The sequence below is a fragment of the Cynocephalus volans genome, chromosome 5 (assembly GCF_027409185.1).
Source record: "Cynocephalus volans isolate mCynVol1 chromosome 5, mCynVol1.pri, whole genome shotgun sequence".
Taxonomy (NCBI): domain Eukaryota; kingdom Metazoa; phylum Chordata; class Mammalia; order Dermoptera; family Cynocephalidae; genus Cynocephalus; species Cynocephalus volans.
Window position 1 is genome coordinate 112,343,341 of NC_084464.1, and position 25,399 is coordinate 112,368,739.

The 25,399-nt window shown below is 36.3% G+C and overlaps 2 protein-coding genes across 7 annotated transcripts in view; one reads left to right on the forward strand and one right to left on the reverse strand.

Annotated features, from left to right (window-relative positions):
- Nucleotides 1–7,998, reverse strand: part of WASF1 (WASP family member 1) — an 89,125-nt gene extending 81,127 nt beyond the window's left edge. For 2 of the 5 annotated variants that reach the window (XM_063097307.1, XM_063097302.1), the window contains exon 1: nucleotides 7,523–7,725. The gene's annotated coding sequence lies outside the window, so the exon portion shown is untranslated. Of the gene's footprint in view, nucleotides 1–6,682; nucleotides 6,768–7,522; nucleotides 7,726–7,856 lie in introns of those variants that run through there. The other 3 variants (XM_063097304.1, XM_063097303.1, XM_063097305.1) reach the window with 3 other exon arrangements.
- Nucleotides 7,999–8,275: 277 nt separating this feature from the next.
- Nucleotides 8,276–25,399, forward strand: part of CDC40 (cell division cycle 40) — a 36,933-nt gene continuing 19,809 nt past the window's right edge. The window contains exons 1-4 of one of the 2 annotated variants that reach the window (XM_063096918.1): nucleotides 8,276–8,724; nucleotides 16,408–16,494; nucleotides 19,130–19,259; nucleotides 24,082–24,165. In XM_063096918.1, the coding sequence (XP_062952988.1) occupies nucleotides 8,536–8,724; nucleotides 16,408–16,494; nucleotides 19,130–19,259; nucleotides 24,082–24,165 (490 nt within the window). In that variant the 5' untranslated portion in view covers nucleotides 8,276–8,535. The remainder of the gene's footprint in view (nucleotides 8,725–16,407; nucleotides 16,495–19,129; nucleotides 19,260–24,081; nucleotides 24,166–25,399) is intronic. The other variant, XM_063096919.1, reaches the window with a different exon arrangement.

The following is a 25,399-nucleotide window of genomic DNA, read 5'->3' on the forward strand; positions in this document are numbered from 1 at the left end:
TAGACCACATTCTGGGCCATAAACATACCTGAAAAAATTTAAAAGAATAGAAATCATACAATGTATGTTCTCAGACCAAAATGGAATTAAACTAGAAAGCAATAGCAGAAAGATAAATGGAAAATCCCCAAATACTTGAAGATTAACCACCATACTCTTAAATAACATATGATCCAAAGTCTCAAGAGAAATTTTTAAATATTTTGAATTAAATGAAAATGAAAATACAAATTATCAAACTCTATGGAATGCACCAAAAGCAGTGCTTAGAGGGAAATTTATAGCATTGACTACACATACTAAAAAAAGAAGGATCTAAAATCAATAATCTAAGCTTCCACTTCAGGAACTTAGAAAAAGAAGAACAATGAATGCCTACAACAAGTAGAAGAAAAAAACTAATAATCAAAATTAGGGCAAAAATCAATGCAATTGAAAACTGGAAATCAGTAAAACCAAAAGAAGGTTCTTTAAAAATATCAACAAAACTGAAAAACTTCTAGTCATGTATCATGATGTATCAAACAGAGCTTTTATTTTGGTTTTAAAAAATGGGTGCTAGACTTCATCCTCGACTAAAATACAAAATGCTTTACCTGTTCCTCCCTTTTTGCTTAATCTATCCACAATTCTCTGGCATAACCTCTAATATATTACTTTATAAAAATTTACCCGAAAAATACAAATATAAGACAACAGATGTCTCTATTAAAAAGACTGAAAAACAAAAAAACTTCCTTTTGTAGCATAATGTGAAAACAAAACAGACTTTATGTTTTTTGGTAGAGGAATCAAACAGGTTAATCCAAGCCCTGACATGTAAACTTTTTCATCATCTTTTCAAATAAGTTAGTCAATATAGCAACATTAACTTATTGAAGTAGACCTGGGTAACTGTTACTCAGGAGAAAAGAATGGCAAAAAGCTAGACTACTGTTAAACACATCAAAAAAAGCTTTGCTGCAATCATCATCCAATAGAAGTCACCACATCCAAAATCCACCTCCTTAGAATGCCTTTAGGACCATTAACTTAAGAAATGGTATTTTGACAGCATAGCACAGTAGGGAAAAATAAGACTTTGAAATCACACATATCTGGGTTCAAATTCCATCTCCATTCTTATTAGCTATGTGATGACCTTGTACAAATTGCCTAATCTATGAGGACTTGGTTGATTGACAAGTATCAGAAATACAATCCCAACTAGTTTATGCAAAAAGGAGGACTTATAACAGATATTAGGGGGTCTCTTGAAACCCAAACTCAGGACCATGAACAAAGGCACTTCAATGCAGTCGGGACTCTCTATGCATCTGCTTCTCTTCACACTCTTTGTTTTAGATGCCCCTGCTTATCTAGTTCACATGGCAAGAAACAAGGCCATTAACAATTTGAGTTTATATCTCACAGCTTCAGCAACTGGAGAGAAAACAAATCATTCAAACTCTGGGCACTTAGGACCCAGGAAAAGCTCTGAGTAACCTGGCTTAGTGCAGGTATCTAGAACTGGGCTAATAAACTACAGAAATGGACATAATTGTGATTGGTCTCCCTGACTCCCTGCAAGCCAGAGTGATCTTTATAAAAGACATATCTGATCTAGTCATTAATCTGATTAAAACTCTTCATGGGTTTCCCCAAAAGACTTTAAGTAAAATCCATAAGTCTTGTTGAACCAAGCCTTAGTGTGGCTCCTGTTTACCTCCACAACCTCATATCAAGTCACAATCCCTCTTACTCACTAAGCTTTATCTACTTTGGCCTTTTTTTAGTTCCAAATCTAACAAGCTCTTTCCCACCTCAAAATTCTTTCACATGTGTTCTTTGCATTCTCTTCCTTTTCCACCCAGCTAACTTCTACTAATCTTGCCTCCAGAAGCCCTCCCTGATTCCCAATGTAAATTAGGTTCCCTCTTCTTTTCCTCCAAAGCATTCACCACGATTTCTAATTATAAGTTGTGTGTATTTGTTCAGTATTCATCTCTTGTATTTGTTCAGTATTCATCTCTTACTACAATGTTAACTCCAAAAGCATAGAGAACTATCCTTTCAGCACCTAGTTGGCACTCACTAATTACGTGCTGAATGAATAATTGGTTTAGCTCCCGGCAGGTGCTAAACTAGATTAACCAATTACAAGTAAGGGGAAGGAAGCAGGAAGGCAGAATTGCTGTTATCAAGTTATTAAAATGACTGCTTCAACAGTAACTTATCGGAGAAAAGGGGATAGAAAGTAGTTCCCAGCGAACCTGGGCTTCTGCTAGGCAGAATAAACAACTTGTTCAATTCAGTTAATTTCCTTCCATAAAATCCTCATAGAACAATGATATCAATTAAATAAGATAATAAATGTAACAGTACCTATACAGTGACTTGCACAACATATAGCAAGCATGCAACGTTACTTCCTTCCCTATTAGGATACCATGTTACACATTATTCTTGAATATTACTAACCCTCAAATAAAAAGTTAATTAAAAACCTACAAAATACTCCAATGTATATGACAAACATATCTATGCTTCCTGACCCCTTTTCTCACAACACCCTGATCCACCCTCCTAAGAGAATGACTTACCTGCTATTCTGTAGTAATTGCATTCACTCAAAATCCATTTAGCTTAAACTAAAGAACAGGCACTGGGAACACAAAAATGAAGCGAGGTAAAACAAAACAACCAACCAAACAACAACAAAACTGTCCTGAAGGAATTCATAGTCACTTTCTTAATCTGCCTCCAATCCCACCACACTCACACCAAAGCTCCAAACCATGCCATGACCAAAGCGCCACAGCATCCCAGTTAAGGCTGTCAAAAATACAAGATGCCCTATACTTTATGTAGCAACCCTATCTCCAGGCTATATTCCATCTTTTTACCTTTATACTAGCACTCCACAACCTTAATTCCAATATTTTTCCTTTAAAAAAACAAAAGCCTCTCTGGAGATTCACGAGATATGATCTCTCTACAAAGTATGAATAAAATCTATCTTGACTTTACTGATAAATGTTAGTAAAAAACTCAAAAGAGGGAAACAAAAGACATCATCTTAATTCTGTGGTGCTGGGCAATCATTTAAAAAAAAAAATTAGAACAAACAAAACAAAAAAAAAAAAAACCATAACAAAAAACTCCTTTAAAAAACTAAAAAATCTACTTCAATCTGCTCATTTTACAACTGACAAAACCAAAGACCTTGAGAGGTAAGTCATGTAAAAGACCCTACCTCCTTCCAATTTCTCTCATGCCCTAACTTCTTACCCCAAATGATGTAAGGCTACACTACTCAGTGAACTGAGGAAGAGGATCCTTTTCTTACTGTCCAGTGGGGAAAAGAAGACAAATTCCTAATAATGCTGTCATTATGTCAGCAAATTCCTAAATATGCTGTCATTGTGTATAACACAAGAGGAACATATTCATTGCATTTCAAGGTAGATTTGAAATTAATTTTCCCATAGAAAGATTGCCATACACAGTATTATAGGTATTTTTTACATAATATTTACACAGTCATCCCTTGGAATCAGTGGGGGATTGGTTCCAGGACCTCCATAGGATACCAAAATCTGAGGATGCTCAAGTCCCTGATATAAAATGGTGTAATATTTACATATAACCTATGCACATCCTCCTATATACTTTAAATCATCTCTAGATTATTTATAATACCTAATACAGTGTAAATGGCATGCAAATAGTTGTTATACTATATTATTTAGGGAAGAATGCCAAGAAAAAAAGTTTGTACATGTTTGGTACACTTGCAGTCATTTTTCCTGAATATTTTCAACCTGCAGTTGGTTGAATCCATGAATGCGGAACCCACAAAAATGGAGGGCCAACTGTACTAATACTAATATAATTATACAATTCTCTAGTATTATCAGCATAATCCTATAATTCAGGTTAAACAGGCTTTAGTGGACTGTCTGTGAATCTAACCACTAAGCACATTGTTTCTGAAAAAATAGGTTCCAAGTTTCAAATCATTTAAAATATAATCAATCCCGTTCTAAGTTAGAAATACCAATTCACAAAGACTCAGAATTATAAGCTGAATGTGATAAACTAAAAACACAAGATGCTTCATAAAAAGTTCCACCTCAGGGGTCATTTATTTTTAAAATTAAGTACTCAGGTATTTAGCACAGGATTTAATTTACATACATCTTTTTATTAATATTTTACTGGAAAACTTAAGTAAGTAAAAAAGAATTAAATACATTTCTATACTCATCCAGTTTAGGAAAAACAAAACAAAAAAATGTTAATGTACATTTCTACAAAGTGAGCTATAAGAAGTAAGAAGAAAATTGTTAATATCATTTCACAGGTTGCCAACATATATATTATTCAGTATCTAGTGCTAGTTCAAAAATGTGTGAGTACATATTGCACATAGGTATGGATATTCAATGCTGTACCCCACAGATATGTACAATCAATTATGTTCCAATAAAAAATAAATAAATTTTTTAAAAATGTGTGGGTAAAGGAACTATATATGAACAGGTAAATGGAGTTCAAAGAACCTACAAATACATTTTTCTCTTTTCTCTTGAGAAAAGGCTATGTTTCACTAATTAAAATTTGTTTGATAAATCTACTTTTAAAAATTTTCACTCAGTATACTAATTCAATGGATATTCTTCACTCATTCATTTTATTTGTTCAACAAAAAAAATTGAGCTTCTACTGTTTGCTAAACACTATGCTAGCAACTTTGAATTTATGACAATAAGCCGCAGATCAGTTCCTATCCTTAAAGAGATGAGAAAAACCATGAGTTAATTGCATTTATGCAAGTGTTAGTGACAACTAAATTTTAGCTCATCATTTAAGAAAATGCTATAAAATGTAATCAAAATAATTCTCAAAAAGAGAAACTATACAATAGTAATTTTAAAAATACTTTAATAAGCTTAACATTTATATAAACTTTTCCCACAAAGTAACCAAAGCACTATTTTGGTAAAACTTCTAATAATATAATCTTTTAATAGTTTTAGCTATGAAAATTGACTGACTTAATCCTTCAATAAGGAAAACAGAAGCTACTATCTACCATGATAATGAAAATTAAGCACTTGGAAAAAATATCTTAAATTCCTAAAAGAAAGCAAAATGTGTAATTAAAAATAGTCCCAAAAATATTAATACATTGTCTGTGAATATATAAATATTTACAAGCCTGAATAATAAACAAAGTAACTCCATATCACACCTTACAAATGATGACAACAATGTATTTTGGATTGTGTCACCTGCAAATTTTTTAATGAAAAAGGCCTTAATATTTTCTGGATTTTTATTTTTCACAAACTTAATTCAATATTCAACTTGTTTTACCAAGTCATGTAATTTTGGATCAACATGAACTATTTATACTGTACCTATATTTATAACTATATATAGGTACGAACTACAATCCCTATTAAGTGTGCAATTATTAAAAACCCTTTACATATGAAAAACGTTCTTCTATTTAGAGTCATACCTCTCCAAAGCAAAAATCAATGTAAATTAGCTATTCTAATGTGCCAAGGAAAATCCTAACATTTTTATTGTATTTTACACTGAAATATTTTCATCATTCATCAGTTTAAATATTAAATTTGCTTTAAAATCACCAAGAAAACATCTTTACTGAATTTATGCATACTACCTACTGGAATAAATGAGTATCATTTTCATTTTCATAAAAGGAAACCAAGGCACAAAGGTGTCCATTTTGTAAACTGCGAGGTCATTTTCTAACCAAGCAACTAATCCTACAGCAACAACTTAAATGTGCGCCACTTCCAAGTGCCATAAAACAATTACTGTACCTTAAAACTGCCTCTGCAATGTCTGTGTGCAATTGTGTTCTATCAAGAGTTAATGCAACAAGCTTAAACAAGGAACGATGGAAGGAGGGTTACAAAAATAAAATACTTATTTTTTTAGTAGTAATCACTTATTTTCAAATAATGAGATGTTAACAGTTTTTAACATAACAACTTAGTAACCAACAGTTGTTTCTTATGTTTTCAAAAAGAATTTCATCTTCAGGTAGTTCATGCAAAATTGGAGCCCACCCATCCTTATAGATAGAAGTTAGAAAATTATTTTTAAGTTCCATAACAAGTAATTAAACATACAATACTGCAAAGAAAAGAAATAAATAAAAAATAAATTTCAAATAAATTAGGGAATGATCGATATGACAGTTAAACATACCACCTTAAATATTATATCCTTCCTTTCATTCAACTGAAGGCTATGATTAGTAATCAAATGACTGCTGAAAAACAAATACAAAACTTTTCTTATTCAAAGCGAGAAATTTTATATCAAGTACTTTATTCGAATATTCGATATCAATAAAAATACTTTTCATGTAGAGACTTAGAGCAAAAGGGATAAACTGTTCCTCAGTTCAAACTGAGACTGCATTTGTAATTATCATATAGTGCTATCAACGATTTAAAAAATGAGAGTTACCTATCACAAATTAAATTTAAGAACAGTAGACGGATTGAATAACCAATAAATCAATTATATCAATTACTGAACAGAAATAAGACTTAGCTAATACATGATTCTAACACCAAAGGAAAAAATTAAAATAGAACCCAAGGCACTCCTTCTATAGAAAAGGATAGGATTAGAGTGAGTCGTATTAAAGTACCTAGTCTAGCCTCAGATTAATTACTCGGTTATAGGACAGCTTGTGAATGATCAGATCGGATATGCTTTCCTTTCATCATTATTCCAGTCCATCATCCGCAAGTGCAAGAGAAGGTGTCAGAGTATCGAAGCTAGGGGGCATGCTGTAGCAAGGGGAAAAGAAAAATGGGAAAGGTGCAATGGATGCTGCATAGTTGAATAATTATCTGGGTGGCACAATGGGCGAGTCCTGCCGACATCAGAGCTGAGTGAGCGGCTCCCTAACTCTGCTCGAGCCCCAGCCCCCCCAATTACCAAGCATCAGAAGCGACGGCACCGCTTCGCCTCCTCTTCAAAAGAAAAAAAGGATGCCTGCACTCGCTTCACCGTTATGTCTTCAGACACAGATGCGCGGCGCAAACACGCAAACGCACCAGCTCGCTTTACAGAGCCTCGGGCAACTAGAGCGAGCACCAGCTTCTCCGCCACCCCCAAAGCGAGGAGGCACGCGGGCCGGCCGTGGGTGCGGGTGGGCACGCGAGCCTAGGCGGTGGCACTTCAGGTGAGACCTGCAGTCCGTCCGCCCAAAGCAACCTCAAGGCAGTCCCTGCAACCGAGACCCTGGCGCGCCCGCGCCGTCTCCCTCGCCACCCAGCCCGACTTGGCGGGTGGGCGGCTGGAGCTCGGAAAACCCGCGAATGGGGGTGGGGGCCGTCGCGGGGGAGGCGCGCCCATCCATCCGCGTAACCTCTGCGGGCTGGAGACCCACACACATCTCTCTGTGCTCCGGCCGGTGAGGAAGAGTTCCTCTCCCAGCATCCCCTCCCCCGAAGAAAACAATTCCTGGGAGACTCGTGCTCACCGTGAAATCTTGGGGGGCTCTTGCCTTACCCCTTCCTCATGCTTCGGCGGCGGCCGCCGGTCCCCCTCAGCTCCCGGGACTCCGCCTAGAGCCCCCAGGAGCGTCAGGCTCCGGGGTGGAACCCGCTCGGGGCAGCAGCCGAGGCGCCGTACCACGGGAACGCCGCCCTGGGTGCCCGCCCGCCGGTCGCCGGACCCACAGTGTGCTCGACGCGCGAGCGAACAACACCGCGAGCCGCCGCTGCCCCCCGCCCGCCCCCTCCCGCGCGCGACGCTCCACAACCGGGCGCGGGGACCCGCGCCAGAAGCAGAGGGGACGGCGGGACTCTCTCCACCTAATTTCCCTTCGTTCCCCCAGGAGCTATTTCTGGCCAGTCATAGGTCTTCGAACTTAAGATTCCCACTTTCCTCTTCAGCCCCCATTGCCCAAGTGCAGCCGTGGTGGGAAACTCAGCTTCCGCCCACTCACCCACCAGTGGGGGTGAAGATCGCTTTTCCCCCCCCTTTCCTGAGGCTCTATGGTATTACCCAATCCTCAGTTTGGGGGAGGGGGACGGAGAGAACAGTGCTGGGCTAGGGAATGAGGGAAGATGATAGCCAATTGAATGAACCATCCGTTCAGGGGCGGGGTCCAAGAGAGGCCTGCCCGCCCCGCCCCGCCCCCTTGTGCCAAACTACACTTCCCATTGTGCTTTCTCTCACTTCCCGCCGCGCTGCACGCCGGGAGTGTAGGGCCTCGAGGCACCAAGGTGTTTGACTTCGTATCCTTTAATCTAACCAACTAGGACCTGGAAGTTATAGGGGATTATTCTTCCTTCTGTTTCCCTAGATAAGTGTATCCAAATGCCCAGTTCGATTGTAGTTATTCCACTCATTATTTTTTTATTTTTTCAAAATGTTATAAGTGATTTTTTAGCAAAGAAGGCTACATAATGTGTTCCATGGCAATCTGTCAGGACCTGGGAGCAGCTTCTTCCGCCCGGGCCTGGTCTCCGCAGAGGAGCTGTTGCCGTCATGTCGGCTGCGATTGCATCCCTGGCTGCCTCCTATGGTTCGGGTTCAGGCTCCGAATCGGACTCTGACAGTGAGGGCGGTCGGTGTCCGCTGCCAGCCGCCGACTCCCTTATGCACTTGACTAAATCGCCCTCGGCCAAGCCTTCTCTGACAGTGGCGGTGGACTCGGCTCCGGAGGTGGCTGTTAAGGTAAGCGTTTTGGCCACTGATGCGGTGCAGGAATTGTCGGCGTCAGCTCCAAAATAGCCAGTCGCTTGTTAGGTTCCAGGTTACCTCTTTCTCAGGGCCGAGAGATAAATTGCTAACCCTTGGATCTCTTCTGCTTCCCACGTGCATCTGACTTGGGAGAAGCCGAGAGGTGGAAGGAAGGTCGGGCCAGTCCTCCACTGCTCCCTGCCCTCGCTCTTGCCATCAGAAAGCAACTGGGAGGAGAGGGTGAAATTTGAGTTTGTGGATCGGGACGTGGCCTGGATAAAGCAGCTGTAATCTCAGAACATAAATAAAACTAGATCAGAACTTCCCAAACTAGAGTATGTGCCCTCACTTGAAGCGAGCAGTGAGCCGGCTTTGTTTTTGAAGTAAGAATTAGATTCTGATACCGGTTCCAACCACTTGTGTGAACTTGGGCAAGTTATACAACCTCCTCTGTTTCTTCACCTGAACAATGGAGATAGTTTTTAAAGTACCTATCTATATGAGAGGATTAATATGAAGATTAAGTGAAACTATACAAGTAAAGCTTATAGCACAAAGCTTGGTACCTAGTGGGACTGCAATAAATGTTAGCTATTGTGATTACATCCAAGTGTGTTAATACAGTGAGAAAAAGGCCTTGGATTGAAGAAACAGCGTGCATGATCCCAATGGAGGAGGGTGATAAAGGGAGAAATTGGTTTATATAGTTAATTTAACAAATATTTATTGAACACATGTTCTTTGCCAGGAACTGTTCTAAGTGCTGAAGGTACAGAGGCCAACAAACTAGACACCGTTTGCATCATGATGCATACATTCTAGTGGAGGAGACAGCCAATTAAACGTGCCCAAATAAAATGGTATTAGGATACCATAATATAGGATAAAGTGGGACTGTGATTTCCATAGGTTGGTCAGGGAAGTCCTCTCTGAAAAGGTGGCTCTGAAGAATGAGAAGCCAGCCGTGGGCAAGCTAAGGCAAGAGTTTCCAGGCAAGGGCAAACATGAGAAGGCAAAGAACTTAGTGTGTTTGAAGAACTGAGGAAAGGCTGGTGACAGCATCCACCAATTGGTAGTGCAGGCCCAGTAGAGACAGATGTGGGCGATCAAAAGCTCGAGATGTGGAAAGGGGAGGCAGTGTACAAAAATTACTTTGTGTTCCCAAGACGTTCCCCAGTCTAGTGTTACAACTTAAGAAGTGTTTTTAGTGAGCTGTTTATGAATTTTACTTTTTATTAATGGACATCTGGCATGAAAGAAAGCTTAGAATCCTCCTATCTTTATAACAAAATAAAACTCTCCAAACTGATGCTCCTCCAGCAACCTTCTTAGTATTTATTCCTTTCACAGCTCTGCTTTTTGGAGCTCTCTTCACTTCATCTCATTTTCTCCTCAACCCAATGCGGTCTGGCCCTAGCCTCTTGGGAAACTACTCTCCCTGAATGATGATGTCCCAGGACTGCTAGTAGTCAGGTTCTGCCATCTGACTTAAATCCCTGCGTCAACTTACACTGTTAAATAATTCCTCTTGAAACTTTTTTTCCATTTGGCTTCTATGGGCCTATCCTCAGCCTTCTGGTACCCTTATTCATCTGCCTTGCCTCTTAGTATTGGTGATTCCCAGGACTCTGCCCTTAGTCCTCTCTGCACTCTATGTATTCTCCTATACCTTCAACCTCAGTCTGTACTTCTGATAGTTTGCAGTTGAACAATGTAGAGGTTAGCACAGGCCCTCGAGTTAAAACTCCAGAATTCAAATCCTGCCTCCCACATGGTGACCTTGGGTAAGTTACTTAAGTGCTCTGTGCCTAATTTTTTCTCATCTGTAAAGGAGGTACATTAGTACCTATCTCATGGAGTTATAAGAATTATTATAAAGCATGTAAAGCACTTTTAAAAGTACCAAGCACACGATAAACACTCATTAAATGTTAGCTATCCTTGTTATTTCCAGTTTAAACTCCTTGCTAGCATAAGACCTAATAAACAGCTTCCCCAGGATGGCTTGCAGGCACCTCCAGTTCGGTGTGCTGAGAAATTAAGTTTATTTTTTGCAAAATTGATTTCTCCTGTTTTTCCTATTTTGATTAATAACCCTACAACCCAATCATTAGTCCAAGCCTAGAAAAGAGAACATCCTTTTCCTTCTTCCTCGGCTCCTGAAGCTAGTCATTCATCTGGTTCTGACATTTCTGCTTCATTAATTTCTCTCAAATCAATTTCTTCTCTATTTTCACTGGTACAGCCTTCCTATCTTCCTTATTTCTCCCAGGATTTATTCTTGACTTTTCTTTCTCTCTTAACCTCTACTTTCAGGTAGTGGGTCCTATCCATTGTAATTCAAATCTCTTTCCTCTTCTGCTGCCACTATTTAGTTCGGATTCTCATCATTGTCTTAATACAATTATAGCCTTCCAACCTCTTCTGCCTTTCTTGTCTCTAAGTTCCATACCCCATTCTTTTCGCCACTGTGCACCTGGAATGATCTATCTAAATTCCAATTTTATCTTGTCACTTTGCTGCCTGAAGACACCATGTTGCCTACTGTATACTTTCTAAGTTCCATATGGAGCATGTGAGGCCTGCCATTCTTCCATGCTGAACTCTTTACAGAGCCCCAAAAGCCTAAATTTCTTTTTTCCTCTCAAGATTTTGCCCACACAGTCTCTACTTAGAAATCCCTTGCCTCTTGCCTCTCACCCCCACCCAAACTCAACTATCCTTCAGTCTCAGTACACATTTCCTCCTGTGTCTACCTATCCTCTTTTTTATATGTCAGCTGTTAACACTCGCCACATTGCTGTTATTAACTTTTTACTTTCCCCTGGACTGTGAGACCCTGGGGCCCCGATATTGTTGTGTCTATTCGTTCATATCTCCAATGCCTAGAATACAAGATTAAGGGATATGTATTTGGAAGAGAATGGAATAAAAGAGTAAGTGAAAAAGAAAGTCTCATAAAACCATATATATTGGGAATCAGAATTTTAGAGCTGGGTGGGCAGTGCCCTTGGGGGAGAGGGGGTGTTGCTAGAGCTCACTTAGTTCACTCACTAGTAAGTAAGGAAACCTGGGAAGAGAGGTTGCATAAGGTACCAGAGGTTTATCAGGAGCAGAGCTGGGGCTAGTTCACTCAGTGGTCTGGTTTTTGTGATGAAAGAGTAAAGGACATTGCTCATTACTGGTTTGTGAACCGACACTTGCTTATATGAAGAAAAATAAGCTTACACATAGTAAACGTAATGATTGCAAAGAATTGGGAAGTGACCAAGGGAGGCGATGTGAAGCATGTAAATACTAAATACGTTCATCTGTATTTGACTAATTGTATTGTGACTAATAGCAAACATTTTGGCAGAGAATAAATTTATGCGGTGTTTTAGATCCATTATTCCCTAAGAATTAAGGGAATCTTTCCATATGTTATTGGTGATTTGGTTTTTTTTTCTTTTCAAAGCAATTATGGGGTTGTCTTTTTCCTTTTGATTTGTAGATGTTTTTATACACGGAAGTCTTCAAAAAGTTCACAGAAGGATTTATTTGTATTATCTTTTAATTCAATTTTTCCACAAGCTTTTTTGAAGTACCCTTGTATTCTGGATAGTATCCTTTGTCAATTGTGTGTGTTGCAAAAATCTTTTCCAGTTTGTTGCTTGTCTTTTCACTGTCTTTTTACTGTCTTTTGATAAACAGAATTGTTTAGTCTAGTTTTATCAAATTATTCCCTTGAGAATTATGGTTCCTATTTCTTGTTTAAGAAATTCTCAACCCAAAGTCATGAAAATATTCTCCCATATTATCTTTTGAAAGCACTACCTCTTTGCTTTCCACATGCAAATCATTAATCCATCTGAAATTAATTTTTATGTATGGTGTGAACATTCATAATAATATGGCTTGATAATATGGCTTCTTGGGCAGCTTCCCCCTCCTCTTTTTTTGTTGTTGTTCCATAATGTTTTGGCTATTCTTGGCCCCTGTAATTCTATATACAGTTTAGAATTAACTTCTAAAGTTCTTCTCATGCCCAGGTGGGGTTTTTTTTTTGAGATAGCATTAAATTATAGATCAATTTGGAGGCAATATTATATATCTATTCATTTGTTTAGGTCTTCTTTAGAAATACTCTGCTCAAAAAAATTCAAATTTAGACTATTTTAAATACCCTTAATTGGAAAGAGCTAGTAATCCATATTATAAAATGGTTCTAGCAACCATACTCTATAAAATCCATTGGCAGGGTATGAATGTGGCTTAGCCTTTTGTTATTTTAAGCAGTTTATCACTAGGAGTTAATTTTAAGAGGAAAAAGCATTCAACTTAGTTTTTATGCAGTTTCAGCAATTTGTATGTAACCTTTTAACTTTATGATACTGGTTTTGCTCTTGGTCCCTAGGCAAGATAACATCTCTAACTAGTGAAGATTCTAGTGTGGTATATATTTGTTATATTTTAGTTGACCCAGCATTTGAACCGCCTTCCTCAAGAGTCTTAATGTGAAGAACATCCCTTTTCATCACCCACCTTCAGAAGATAAAAACCCAGATTCTCATTCTCCTAGGTCCCTTTCAGCGAAGGCCCAGGATTATATCTAAGGCTCAACAAACAGATGCACCCACCTAAGCTTTCTAATCTGAAATTAATCCACAAAGACGTGAGGAAAGAGAATTTTAAGTGGCAGTGGTGGCCAGCTTTCCTAGTGTCTCAGGGCAGTGGTTTCAACAGCATCATCCAGGGGTAGCCGTAGCAGTTTAGCAATGGGTGTCCCATAATAGTAAACTGTCGCCACAGGATTGGTTCTGTGATATAACTGATTGTGAATTGTGATTCCATCTATATACTCACCCTTTATTTCTGCTTCCTCAAAACTAATTCTCCACCCTTCCTGGCAATTCTAAGAGAAGCTCATAATGATTCAATGCTGTTTAATCAGCCTGTGAGGATTTCTCTTGCTTCCAGTTAAGAACCCTGACTTATGCAGCTGCTTACTCTGCCAGTGATTTGTTTGTTTGTTGCTAGTTGGGTCTCTTTAACATTGTTCATTGTGATTACTGTAAACTCTTCCCCTTCTCGTGTATTCTATTAGTACCTTGGGGTGAGTGACTTAATCTTGCTAATATTTACCTCATAGAAGCGTTTTAAGGATTATATGAAATTATGTGTTTACCCTGGTGCTGGCACATTAGTGTTGTTAAATTCTTTTTTTCATAGTACTTACTCTGTTCTAGCAAACTATATAATTCACTTATTGTATGGGTTATTGTCTGTTTCCCTCATTAGAATGTAAACCACAAAGGTATGTATCTTTGTTTCTGTGGGCCTAGAATAATGCCTGGCACATAGCAGGCACACAATATTTGTTGAATAAATAAAGGAATCTGAAGTTGCTGTACTTGCTTTATGAAGATGCCTGTACCCTAACTACACAAAGAAAATAAAAAGATCAATTATGACTCCCAACATCTCCCAGCATTTCCAGACATCTCCCACCCATCACCCATTCTTGTCTTTGTCATCTCTATTTCATCTCAGAGGGAGCTCTCCTCTTTTCTGGGGCTAATTTTCCAACTGTCCTAGATTCTGTGCCCTCTTCCGTCTTCCAGGATAACCATACCTTTGATTATCCCCTCATTCTTGTCATGTGACTTCTGTCTCCTTTCCTGTAGCTTTTGACTTGGTCATTTCTTCCAGAAAGAAGAAAAAAAAAATTTAATTTTACCCTAAAATCCTTCAATCTGACACCTCGTTTCTTCTTCTTTTTTTTTTTTTTTTTTTTTTTTTTTACCACAAAGTGTCTTGAAAGAGTAAATATTATTACTGTCTTGTTTTTCTAAGTCCTCATTTACACCTCTGCCCCTTGCAACTGGTTTTCCATATACCACCTCCCTACCACAATCCCTCTGGCAAAAGTTTTTTTGTGACATAATTGCCAAATCCAGTGATCTTTGGTCAGACTTACTCTGCTTAATTTCTCTATGGATTTGGCTTTTTTCCAATTTAATTTAACAAATATTTATTGAACACATGTGGAATTCCCTGCATTTTACTAGGCAGTGAGGATGTAAAATATAAGTAAAAGTTATGTGCAACAAATAATATATTACACATACTATCAAGAGTACAACATTCCTTAGGACTGTGGACCAAAAAAGCAGTTTTTCTGAGGCAGGAGGAAAGAAGGTACTGGGTAACATAACAAGATGACGTATTATCAGATAATAAAGGGAATGCCTGAGATCTAAGGCAGTACCTTTGCCAACAGCACTGGAAGCATCAGCATGCTTACTATTTTTAAAAATCAGCAATTAGTCTAGTATGGAAAAAGCAGGGGTATATTAAACCAGATAAGGAGGTATTATAATAGACCAGGCAAGATATGATGAAGCCCTGAACTAGAGCAGTGGTAGCTGGGATATGGAGAAGGAAGAGTGGAAGTGGGGGTGCTGGAGAAATATGCAGAAGTAGACTACTCTGTAAGACTCAGTGCCTGATCTGTTAGTGAAAATGGAGTCATGGGGGAATGGTATATTCTGCTTTGGATGTAGCATAGTATTTGATGCTGTGAAACATCTATGTAATGAAATTCAGTGGGGGGGGCGGTGTTAGAGCAAAGAAGTAACATAATCTGACTAATATTTTTAAAGAATCGCATCTCTCGTGTGGAGTAAGGCTGTGGGCAGGCAAGAGCAGGGAGTAGGAAGACCAGTTAAGAGGCTATTATAATAATCCAGATGTAAGATAATAAGTTTGATTGAGGTGACAGAAAGAGGACGTGCAAATTGGTTGAATTCTGGATGTATGCAAAAGGTAGAAGATTTGCCGATGGATTGGATATAGAGTGTGAGAGAAAGGAGTCAGGGATAACTCTGGAGATTTTCACCTGAGCAACTGTAATGATGGAATTGCAATTAATTTAGACAGAGAAGGCTGGAAGGATTCTTTGGGGGAGGGGAGAACAGGAGTTCCCTTTTGACTATTAAGTTTGAGTGGTCTGTTAGACGTCCTGGGAGAAAAGACATCAAGTTGAAGGTTGGATATACAAGTCTCTAGAGTTTAGGGGAGAGGTCTAGGCTAGAGATACCAATTTAGGAATTAGCATTTTTGTAAGTAGTGGAGTTGTACAAAAGATAGACTACCAGTGATTCTCCAGTAGAGATGAGATTTTTATGTTCATTAAACTGAGGAATGAATTTAAGACGGTTGAAACATTGATATAGGTTTTAGATTCAGCAGATTCAGGCTCTGCCACTTCCTTTTGTTTCCTCTGCAGTACCTAACCAAGTGCCATCTGGTTACATATCTAATGCAGTTTGCTGAATAAAAAAGGAGTGCCTCTTCTGAATTGATAACTAGAGGATCAGGTCTTTTAAGTTAATATGAAAGAAGAGTTGGAATCTCTTGAATTAATTTAAGGCTTTGAATAGTGTTATCTTATTTAGAAATTTTTAATTAATAAAGTCAGTATTTTGAAAAGGAAAAAATTCAGTATGTTTTAACCTAAAAACTAATTATATATGTTACTTTTATTAATCTTTGATCATTAGAATTATTAATCATATGGTAGTAATATAATAATCAGAAGATTGGTGTTAAAAATGGCTGGTGTGACTTCAATATGGCTTGTAGAATAAACTAATCACTTGTCAGATCTTTAATATTCATTTGATTTTCTTTTAGGAAGATTTGGAAACTGGAGTTCACCTTGACCCTGCTGTCAAAGAAGTTCAGTATAATCCTACCTATGAGACAATGTTTGCTCCTGAAGTAAGAAAACATTATATTTAAGGTTCTGCATTTTACTAAAGTATTTAAATTATACATAGGTGGATAAACAGTTGGTGAATTTTTAAAAATTTTCTCACAAAAGCATACTATTTAAACTTTTAGGAAATATATCCTTCTATTCTCCAAAAGTTTAAATAATATGCTTTTATGAGAATACTTTAAAAAATCCACCAGCTGCTTATCTACCTACATACAAATATCTGATAGTATCTGAAAAAGGGAATCTGAAAATATCTGATTCTTAGATATGAACTTAGTTGAATATTATAAATTAACCATAAAGCCAAAATTTTTGGTTTATTAGCATAAATATGTAATATATTATGAAACATTTAGTTACAAACACCTCTGAAATGCTATAGTAACACACTGCTGAAAAGCAGTCACAGTGTTTGATGCCTGTTCTCAAAGCATTGAATTTTTTTTGTCCTGACGATAAATGGTTGTAAAAACATTTCAAAAAATGAAGAAGGGAAAAGAAAGCAAATGGTGAGTGTTGCCCATTTAAGAAATTCTTTGAATATTGTCTATTTAGGAAAGTTTGTAGTATAATTAAATTTCTAGATATTTTGTTTTATGAAATGGAAAAGAATGCTTGATTGACAAAATAGAGATGCCAGGAAATGGTAATTATAAAACAAAAAAAGACTTCAGTAGCAGAATCTTTAAGAAGCATTTTAATGATGGAGGTGAAGGGTTATATGTTATTGCATCTTGGTGGAAAATGAGGTACTTTTTAATATTTTTCATTTTGCCACATATAGTTATTCTTTTTGTGATCTATCAGAGTCATAGAGCTATTTCATGTACTTCCCTGCCTCAGTTTCTGCAATCACTTAAGATGGCTATTGAGATGTGTAGCACAGCCAGAGATGTCAGTGCTCGTGTTTAGAGTGTTCCAGCTGTTCTCTGTATTGTATTGATTTTTGCAGCAAGCAAAAGTCTTATTCTCAGGTTCTGACTGCAGCACATTTTAATTTTGTTCCATTAATTCTTAAATCCTTCTAGCCTGTTAAACTATAGGTTGTCTCATATCTCTAGGCACCATTTTAGCAGGCACATTGAAGAGAGGTTGTGTATTATATATATGCTTCATAAAAAGTACTTTAATAAAATAAAGCCACTGAATTCAGAAAATTAGGAAATTTGGACGTAGTGTGGTATATGACATTCTGATGTCAGTTTATTTTCTATGAAGTCTGCTTTTCTTCAGTTTTTCAATCCTATGCATAACTAATACATTGCTGTGTAATTTCATCTTTCAAAACTTTCAAGAAAAAGGTCAGTTAAAATTTTTTTCTGGTGATATTGTTGAGGCAATAGGCCTATCATTCTCTTTGCAGGGTTATCAATCCTTTAATGTTCTGTTCTTTTTCCTCATGTTAGGGAGCCTCATAGTAAACACACAAATGAGTTTATGTTAGGAACGCTTTAATACTTGCTAACAATTTGAGAAAGCAGTGATGGGATTTAAAAGGGAAGCAAAATTATAATTTTTCCTGGTTGCCAAATGAATTGTCTGTGGCATAACAAATTATGAACTTTGTGTTCTAAACATTTTCTTTATTTAAAAAACAAAAAAGAAAAGAGTTGGATTTTTCTAGTACCTGTTATAATAGCATAAATTAAGAGCACTTGACATAATATATTCTGGCACTCTTTTATCCAATTTTTTAAAAGTTAAAGGGTATAATTATGCCTTTAAGGAATGTTGTAATGTAGTAGAATGCTTGTTTATTCTACTTTCAGTTCTACCAATTAATAAAACCTTTGGCCCTAGGCAGGTAAGATACATCATCTTCGGCTTTTTTCTTCATTTGTAACATGAGAAGGAGAATATCTCTCTAACTATCCAGGATTTTTGTACAGATCAGATATAATAACATTTGGAAAAGCATTCTGGAAACTTAAAGCCTTATAAACAGATAATGATGGTACTATTTCGTGTAACACTTTCGTAAGATGACTTTTCAGAGTGGAGAAATTTTACTTACATTTGTAATATCTTTTCCTAGGGACTTTTCCAAGCACTTCATTTTTTTTGTCTGTTTTCCTATCCTCTGTTCCCACTGGGATTCTTATTAATCTTTCCTTCATTAGTGCTTCTATAAGTATCAAAGATTCTGAATCTCTGCCTTTGAGGTACTAATAATCTAGTGGAGAAGCATGATTTTGTTTTTTTTAAATTATATCACAGTGCCATTATTGCTATAAAAGTCACCAAAAATCCCCCAAATCATCATTTAGACAGAATTACAGTAACTCTTAATTATCTAGAGCAACACTGTCAAATAGAGCTTCCTAAGGTGATGGGAATGTAGTAGCCAGCCACATGTGGCTACTGAGCTCTTGAAATAAATAGCCACATATAGACTTGGAGGAGCTGGGTTCCTCTCCTGTCCCGGGGGCTGACAAACAGTGTTAATCAGCCGTTGCCCAATTGCACCAAACCTTGTGAGAATAACATGTTCCCAAATAGGTTAATCAGCTCTTAGTGACTTAGAGTTAAAATAGTATAGTAATTCCAGTAATTCTAGCTTTCATATATATACTCAGAACTTACATTTCTCTTTCTTTTTTGTTTGTTTGGTTTTTTCTCCTTATAACACTGCAGTTTGGACCAGAAAATCCCTTTAGGACACAGCAAATGGCTGCCCCTAGAAATATGCTTTCTGGATATGCAGAACCAGCTCATATCAATGATTTCATGTTTGAACAGCAAAGAAGAACTTTTGCCACATACGGTAAGGAGATAAGACTTAAACAGTTTCAAGTTTGGCCTTATTAAAAGTGCGATTTGTATGTTATGATTATTTATTTTATCTTCTGTCTTTTTAAATTTATTAATCTAGATTCCTTCAAAAACAGTAGTATTCATTCCTACACACATCTAAAAATATTTATATAAATGGGAAGGTGATCTAATAGTTTTAGCCGTCATTTTAAATTCACTGTGATTTCTGAGTACTAGAAGTGGATTACATGATCTTAAAAACAGAATGTTCTTTGTTGTTGTACTTGGTAATGAACACTTGTTATTGAATGTCCACTATACGCAGATTGCTGTTAGAGGTGGTAAGTGAAATGAAAATGTTAAGAGATTACATTTTTTTATCTTATTATATGCCAGTTAACTTTACTCTGTTTCTCAGATCTTACCTCTGAAATGTTTTCTCTTGATCATTGAGGGGTGTCAGGAAATAAAATACAGTAGTCACAGATTCATTGTGTTTAATTATATCCTATCAATAGTGGGATTTTAAAAAGTTCATGCACATGGAAACTGGTTGTAAAAAGGATTGTCATATATTAGGTCATATTTCACCATGATTAGGTTATAATTAACTTAAAGTGTGTCCAAAGCACGGCTGAGATTGTATACCATTATAATCATCCAAAAGAGTTTAGTGACACTTCCAGTCCAATAAAATGGTATCAAATGCATTGTACCCATTGCTTGTATAAGGGGTCCCATGAAACCTAAAATAGTGTGCAGCACATAAAAATCAACTATTGCATCATGAATGTACTATATTCTAGCCTTTAATAAACAGACTTTTAAAGACTTTGCTTGTTTTTTTAGGCTTTAGAAGGGCCTTGAGCCATAATTTAGATAGCTTAAATCTCCTTTAAAACAAAACAGAATAGGGGGGAAAGCCCAATTAAACTAATACTGATACTTCCTTTTCTTCTTAAATTACTTTATAGCAAGAATAAGCATTTAAAACCATTCTGTTGGATTTAGACCTGGGTTTGGAAATGGTATTATTAAAAAAAAAAAAAATTGCCAGTGATTGTTACCCCTCCCACTAGGAAGTGGTGGGCTAGGACATAGGTTGAGCTATTTTGTGAATTAAAGACATAAAAATTGAGTGTGGGTCTATAGTATATTAGGCAGCCTGGAATAAAGGGAGTGGCCAGTTGCAAAACTAAGGAAATTATGGTCTGTCTCCTTTATGATAGATCATAGAACTGAGAGAAATTTGTTTGAACTTAATAAACAAGTGGACCAACCTCAGGTTTAACACTGCCTCTTTTTTCTTTACCCCCAAGTACTGAGCAAGTATAGCTTCTGTTATAATTTTCTCATAGAAAGTTCTCAGCAGACTTCAGATGGTAATTCCAATGCCAGCTTCCTATCTGCTTGTCTTTGGTTTGGTTTCTTCCACACCTATACATGGAATGTAAGGCTGTGAGACCTTTCTGTTACCTTCCCTCATTTGCAAAGTACCAGGGATCATACCTTCTTTTTACTTGTACTAGTGTTATCTATGAGACTTAAAGGAGATGGCACATGAAGTCAACTTTACCTAAGTCTCATATTTGTAATTTTGCAATATCGCTGCTGGGATATAGAACAAACATTGATCCTACTTATCTTCCCATTTTTAAATGTTGTAGCATTGTTATAATCTCAGTGAATTCTTTCTGGAAGATTTATATTCTACAATACATTTAATTTATCATAAAGCCCAAGTGTAGAGTCCCATATTTATAAGTCTGGGATATCACTGCCGGGATAAAGAACAAACATTGATCCTTCTTATCTTTCTGTTTTTAAATGTTGTAGCATTGTTATAATCTCACTGAATTCTTTCTGGAAGATTTATATTCTACATACATTTCGTTTATCATGAAGTCCAACTGTAGAGTCCTTTCAGTGAAGGCAGTCTTTTTTCCTGTATCATCACATTTACTTACTCTACTGTTTTCTCTTTAGCTCCCATGTATGGTATTTCTTCTGACTTCTTAGTTCCTCAGTGGTTTGTATGAATTTTTTTGTTTTGTTTTCCTCCCTTTTCCTCCTGGGTTCTTGGCCTGCTCCCTGGCTGGTCTTATGGGGCTTTTAAGTGAGGTTTATTCCCTTTGTTCTACTTTCACCCAGAATTTTCTCCATACCAGTCTATGGAAGTAGAAAACAGAATTTTTTTTTTTTTTTTCCTGAAAGATGACCGGTAAGGGGATCTTAACCCTTGACTTGGTGTTGTCAGCACCACACTCTCCCAGGTGAGCTAACCTGCCATCCCTATATGGGATCCAAACCCATGGCCTTGGTGTTATCAGCACTGCACTCTCCCGAGTGAGCCATGGGCCGGCCCCTAGAAAATAGAATTTTAAATGAATACTCTTAGTCTCACCATAGTCATTATTAGCATGAGTTTTAACTTCAATGTTAGAAGCTCTTTATTAACATTTTCAAATGATTTTTAAAAATAGTCTTCTAAAAAAAGGTATTATAATTTATGTAAGAATTCCTTGTGTCATTTAGATTTCAAGTTGGTTCCAGTTTTCATTGTTAAAAATTTGATGGATCTATTATACTGCAGTAAAATGCTTTTTAAAATGTGGTAGTAAATATTTTTATACATAAAACTTTATAGGTATTTTTTATTATTTTCTTAAATGAATTCCCAAAAGTAGGTCAATGAATATAAATGTTTTAAAGCTTTTGCTATACATTATCAAACTGCTTTCCAAAAGAATTCTCCTAACTTACTCTGCCATCACCATGTATAAAAGTCCTATTTCTCTTTGCCTAAGAGCCATATAATTGTGTTTTACCTATTTGATAACCAGAATATTATATCTCTTTATTTCAGTTTGATTTTTCTGGACTATTAGTGAGGATGAAGGTTTTTTCATATATTTGTGACCATTCTTTTACAAATTATTTGTATTCTCTTTTCATTTACCTATTAGAATCTTAGTAATAATAATCTTAAGGATATAATAATAAAATTAATGTTATAGCCATTTCAAGTAAGACTACCAAAAGGAAGAAAGTAGACATTAACTCCATTAAAAAGACAAAATGGAAAATAAGCTTTAGAAAGATAGATTAGAACATTTAAGAACTAAAATGCAGATGTATTTACTTATTTGAGATGCAGGATAGTGGAAAACTAATTGGACTGAAATTCTGTAGTGTTAGATCTTCTGTCACTGGCTGATTTGTAGTAGAACATATGGCTAAATATTTAGCTTCTCTTGTTTGTAAAAGGAAAATAATATTGTTCCCCAGTCTTCTGGGGTAGAAAGCAGTAGTGGGGTTGGTGATAGTGGGAGTAAAGATTTTTACAATGGAGATGTGGAAGAAGAGGAGGAAAGCGTTAAGTTTCTTTCCCCAGAAACAAGACTATGGCCAGATGAGTTGGGAATTGGTGCTCACACAGAGACAAGAAGGACCAGGAATACTTCCCTGTCTGTCTCCTCCTCCACCCCAACAAACACAGCATACAATGCCAATTATATAGCTGTAAACCTCCTTTCAAAGTATAATTTACATTCCAAATAAGTTTTTATGGTAGAGATGGGAATTTTAAACTAAGGGTATGTGGGTCTGAATTTTATATGAACCTTATAAAAGTCTCATTTTCTAAAAAAATTACGTACAGAGCACTGTTCTGTACATCAAAAACATGAAAGATAAAATAACTCATGGAATTTGAACCTGTGATTTCAGAGATTCTACTCCAAAGCTGCTTTCCATCAAGCTCTCTCCTCTGGCTAAGAACATATTTCTTTATGCAAATGAATAGCCAGGTGGTTTGTTCTATTCCAGCATATCACAAGAGTGAGTTGAACACCTACATCCTTAGCTTGTTTGAAAAGATGTTTCATGACAAATCTTTTTTCTGTTCCCCAGAAGAAGTTTCCTTTAATCTTTAGCTGAAAAACAAAAATGTTAAATACATCCTCTAGAATGTGCCCTTTAAAAAAACCTGGGCTAGTACTCCATCAGTGTTCACATGGGTTATAGGCTGTGTGCTAATCAATGATCTAGTTCTCTTGTGTGACTTTGCTGGATTATTATTAAAACTGATGTTACCAAACATTTATTTTGCTAGCACCCCCACTTGAGAAAAAATTGATTTGAGTTAATTTAGGTAGACTTTCTTTCTTTAAGTTCCCATAGACCACTGAAGACCATGTTTATATATAGCTACGTACTCTATAACTAGTTGAAGGAGTGTATTCATGTGCTAGTAGATATTCTTTCTTCTCTTACCAAGGAAATATAAAGAATGACTTATGAAGTAGAAATATGTTACTTTAAGATTGGAAAGAAGACTGTCGTTACTAAGAATAGCATTTTCAAAATAATAGTTAGATCTTATGTAATTCCTCATACCCTATTTCTTCTTTTTATTATTTAATAGTTTTTATAATTTGATAAACTTGGTCCTGTAATGTCCATTACCAAAAAGAAAAAGGAAATGTTTTCTAAACTTCCAAATGAATAATGTACATATATTTTTAAGCTCTTAGAATATTTTAAATTAATGTTTGATACCTTGGCCAGAAAGTGAGGCTCTTAGTAATGTAATATCAATATGCTAGATTCATCCTATAAGATAACTTCTTATTCTGCTGAAGTCATTCGTGTTGCATCCTGAGATTTGTGTTAATTGTTCTAAATAGCTCAGGAAAGAAGGATTGATCCTAAGTTACAGACATTATTTTCATCTCTGGGAAGGAAAATGTGATATGAGTGTATTTGTATAGTAATAAAATGAATTGTAAATGACAAAATGGAGTCAGTAATTTGTACTTTTTCCCTTTCAGGTTATGCATTGGACCCTTCATTAGATACTCATCAAGTGTCTGCTAAATATATTGGTTCTGTAGAAGAAGCTGAAAAAAATCAAGGTAATTTATTTGAAATATTTACTATATCTTGCAGATTGATTTTAATTAGACAGTAGGGAAAATAATAGTATTTTATTTAGCTCTTGATTTTTTTTTTAAAGTTGAGACAATAGAGTGATATCATTTAGAACAATATAGTTTAGAACTATTACAGTTCAGAGCTTGCTTTTGCCGCTTACTAGCTGTACGACCTTACAGGGAAGATAGTGGTATGTATATCTCTTTAGGTTGTTTTGAATACTTGGCACCATGGCAACCCTGTAGAAATCATTCAATAAATTATAATTAATATATAGATAATTTTAGCAGTTGACTTCTCAACATTAATGTCAAACTACATTTTAACAGAACAGAAAAATTTCATTTTGCATGTTTGTGAAGATTATCCTTGAAGGGTTGCTTGGAAGGCTGAATTTGAACATATGTTTTAAAATACATGTTTGTTCATATTCATTTTGTACTTATTATAATAAGACAAAGCATCATACTGTAAATGTCAACTTGTCACAAAGCTCATCAGCCCATTGGAATCTTAATCTATAAAATGCCATTAAAAAAAAAATGCTGGTTATGCAAAGACACTTCTACTTAGTAGCTATAGACCCTATATAATCAAGCTACCTTCTATGTATGAGCTAGATTATTGCTGAAATAGAATTTTAACAAGCATTTGTAATAACACAGCCTAAAGGAAACTGATTTGAATTAATATAGATAGACTTTTTTTTGTTAAGTTAGACCTCTGCAAGCCACATCTGTATGTGACTAGATTCCATAGACCTTTCTTTTTCCAATTTAATGACTATACACAATATGTCATCTCCTACTGATCAAATCCAAATCTCAACCAGAAACATCCTCCTTCCTCTTTTCATTTTACTGTTAAAATCGATATCATTAGTGAAGTTTAGATTGAGATCACTTAGAAAAAATACCAGATACGTATGAAAGCTTGTTTAATTTATATTGTTGCATTACAAGTAAAATAAAAGTAAGTTATGAAGTACTTACTGTAATTAATTCAGTTTTTAAATGATGGATTACAGTTTATTCTTGCCTTCAAGAGTCACTTTATCATTATTTAGCAATATTGAGTTGCTGGGTTTCTTTGAAAAAGTGGTAAAAACCTACTGATGATAGGTTTTTCATTCATTAAAGGGGTTGTGTACTATTGTAGGATCACATACCTGAGTCTTTTCTTTAAACATATTAGAACTTGTAAAATATTGCAGTG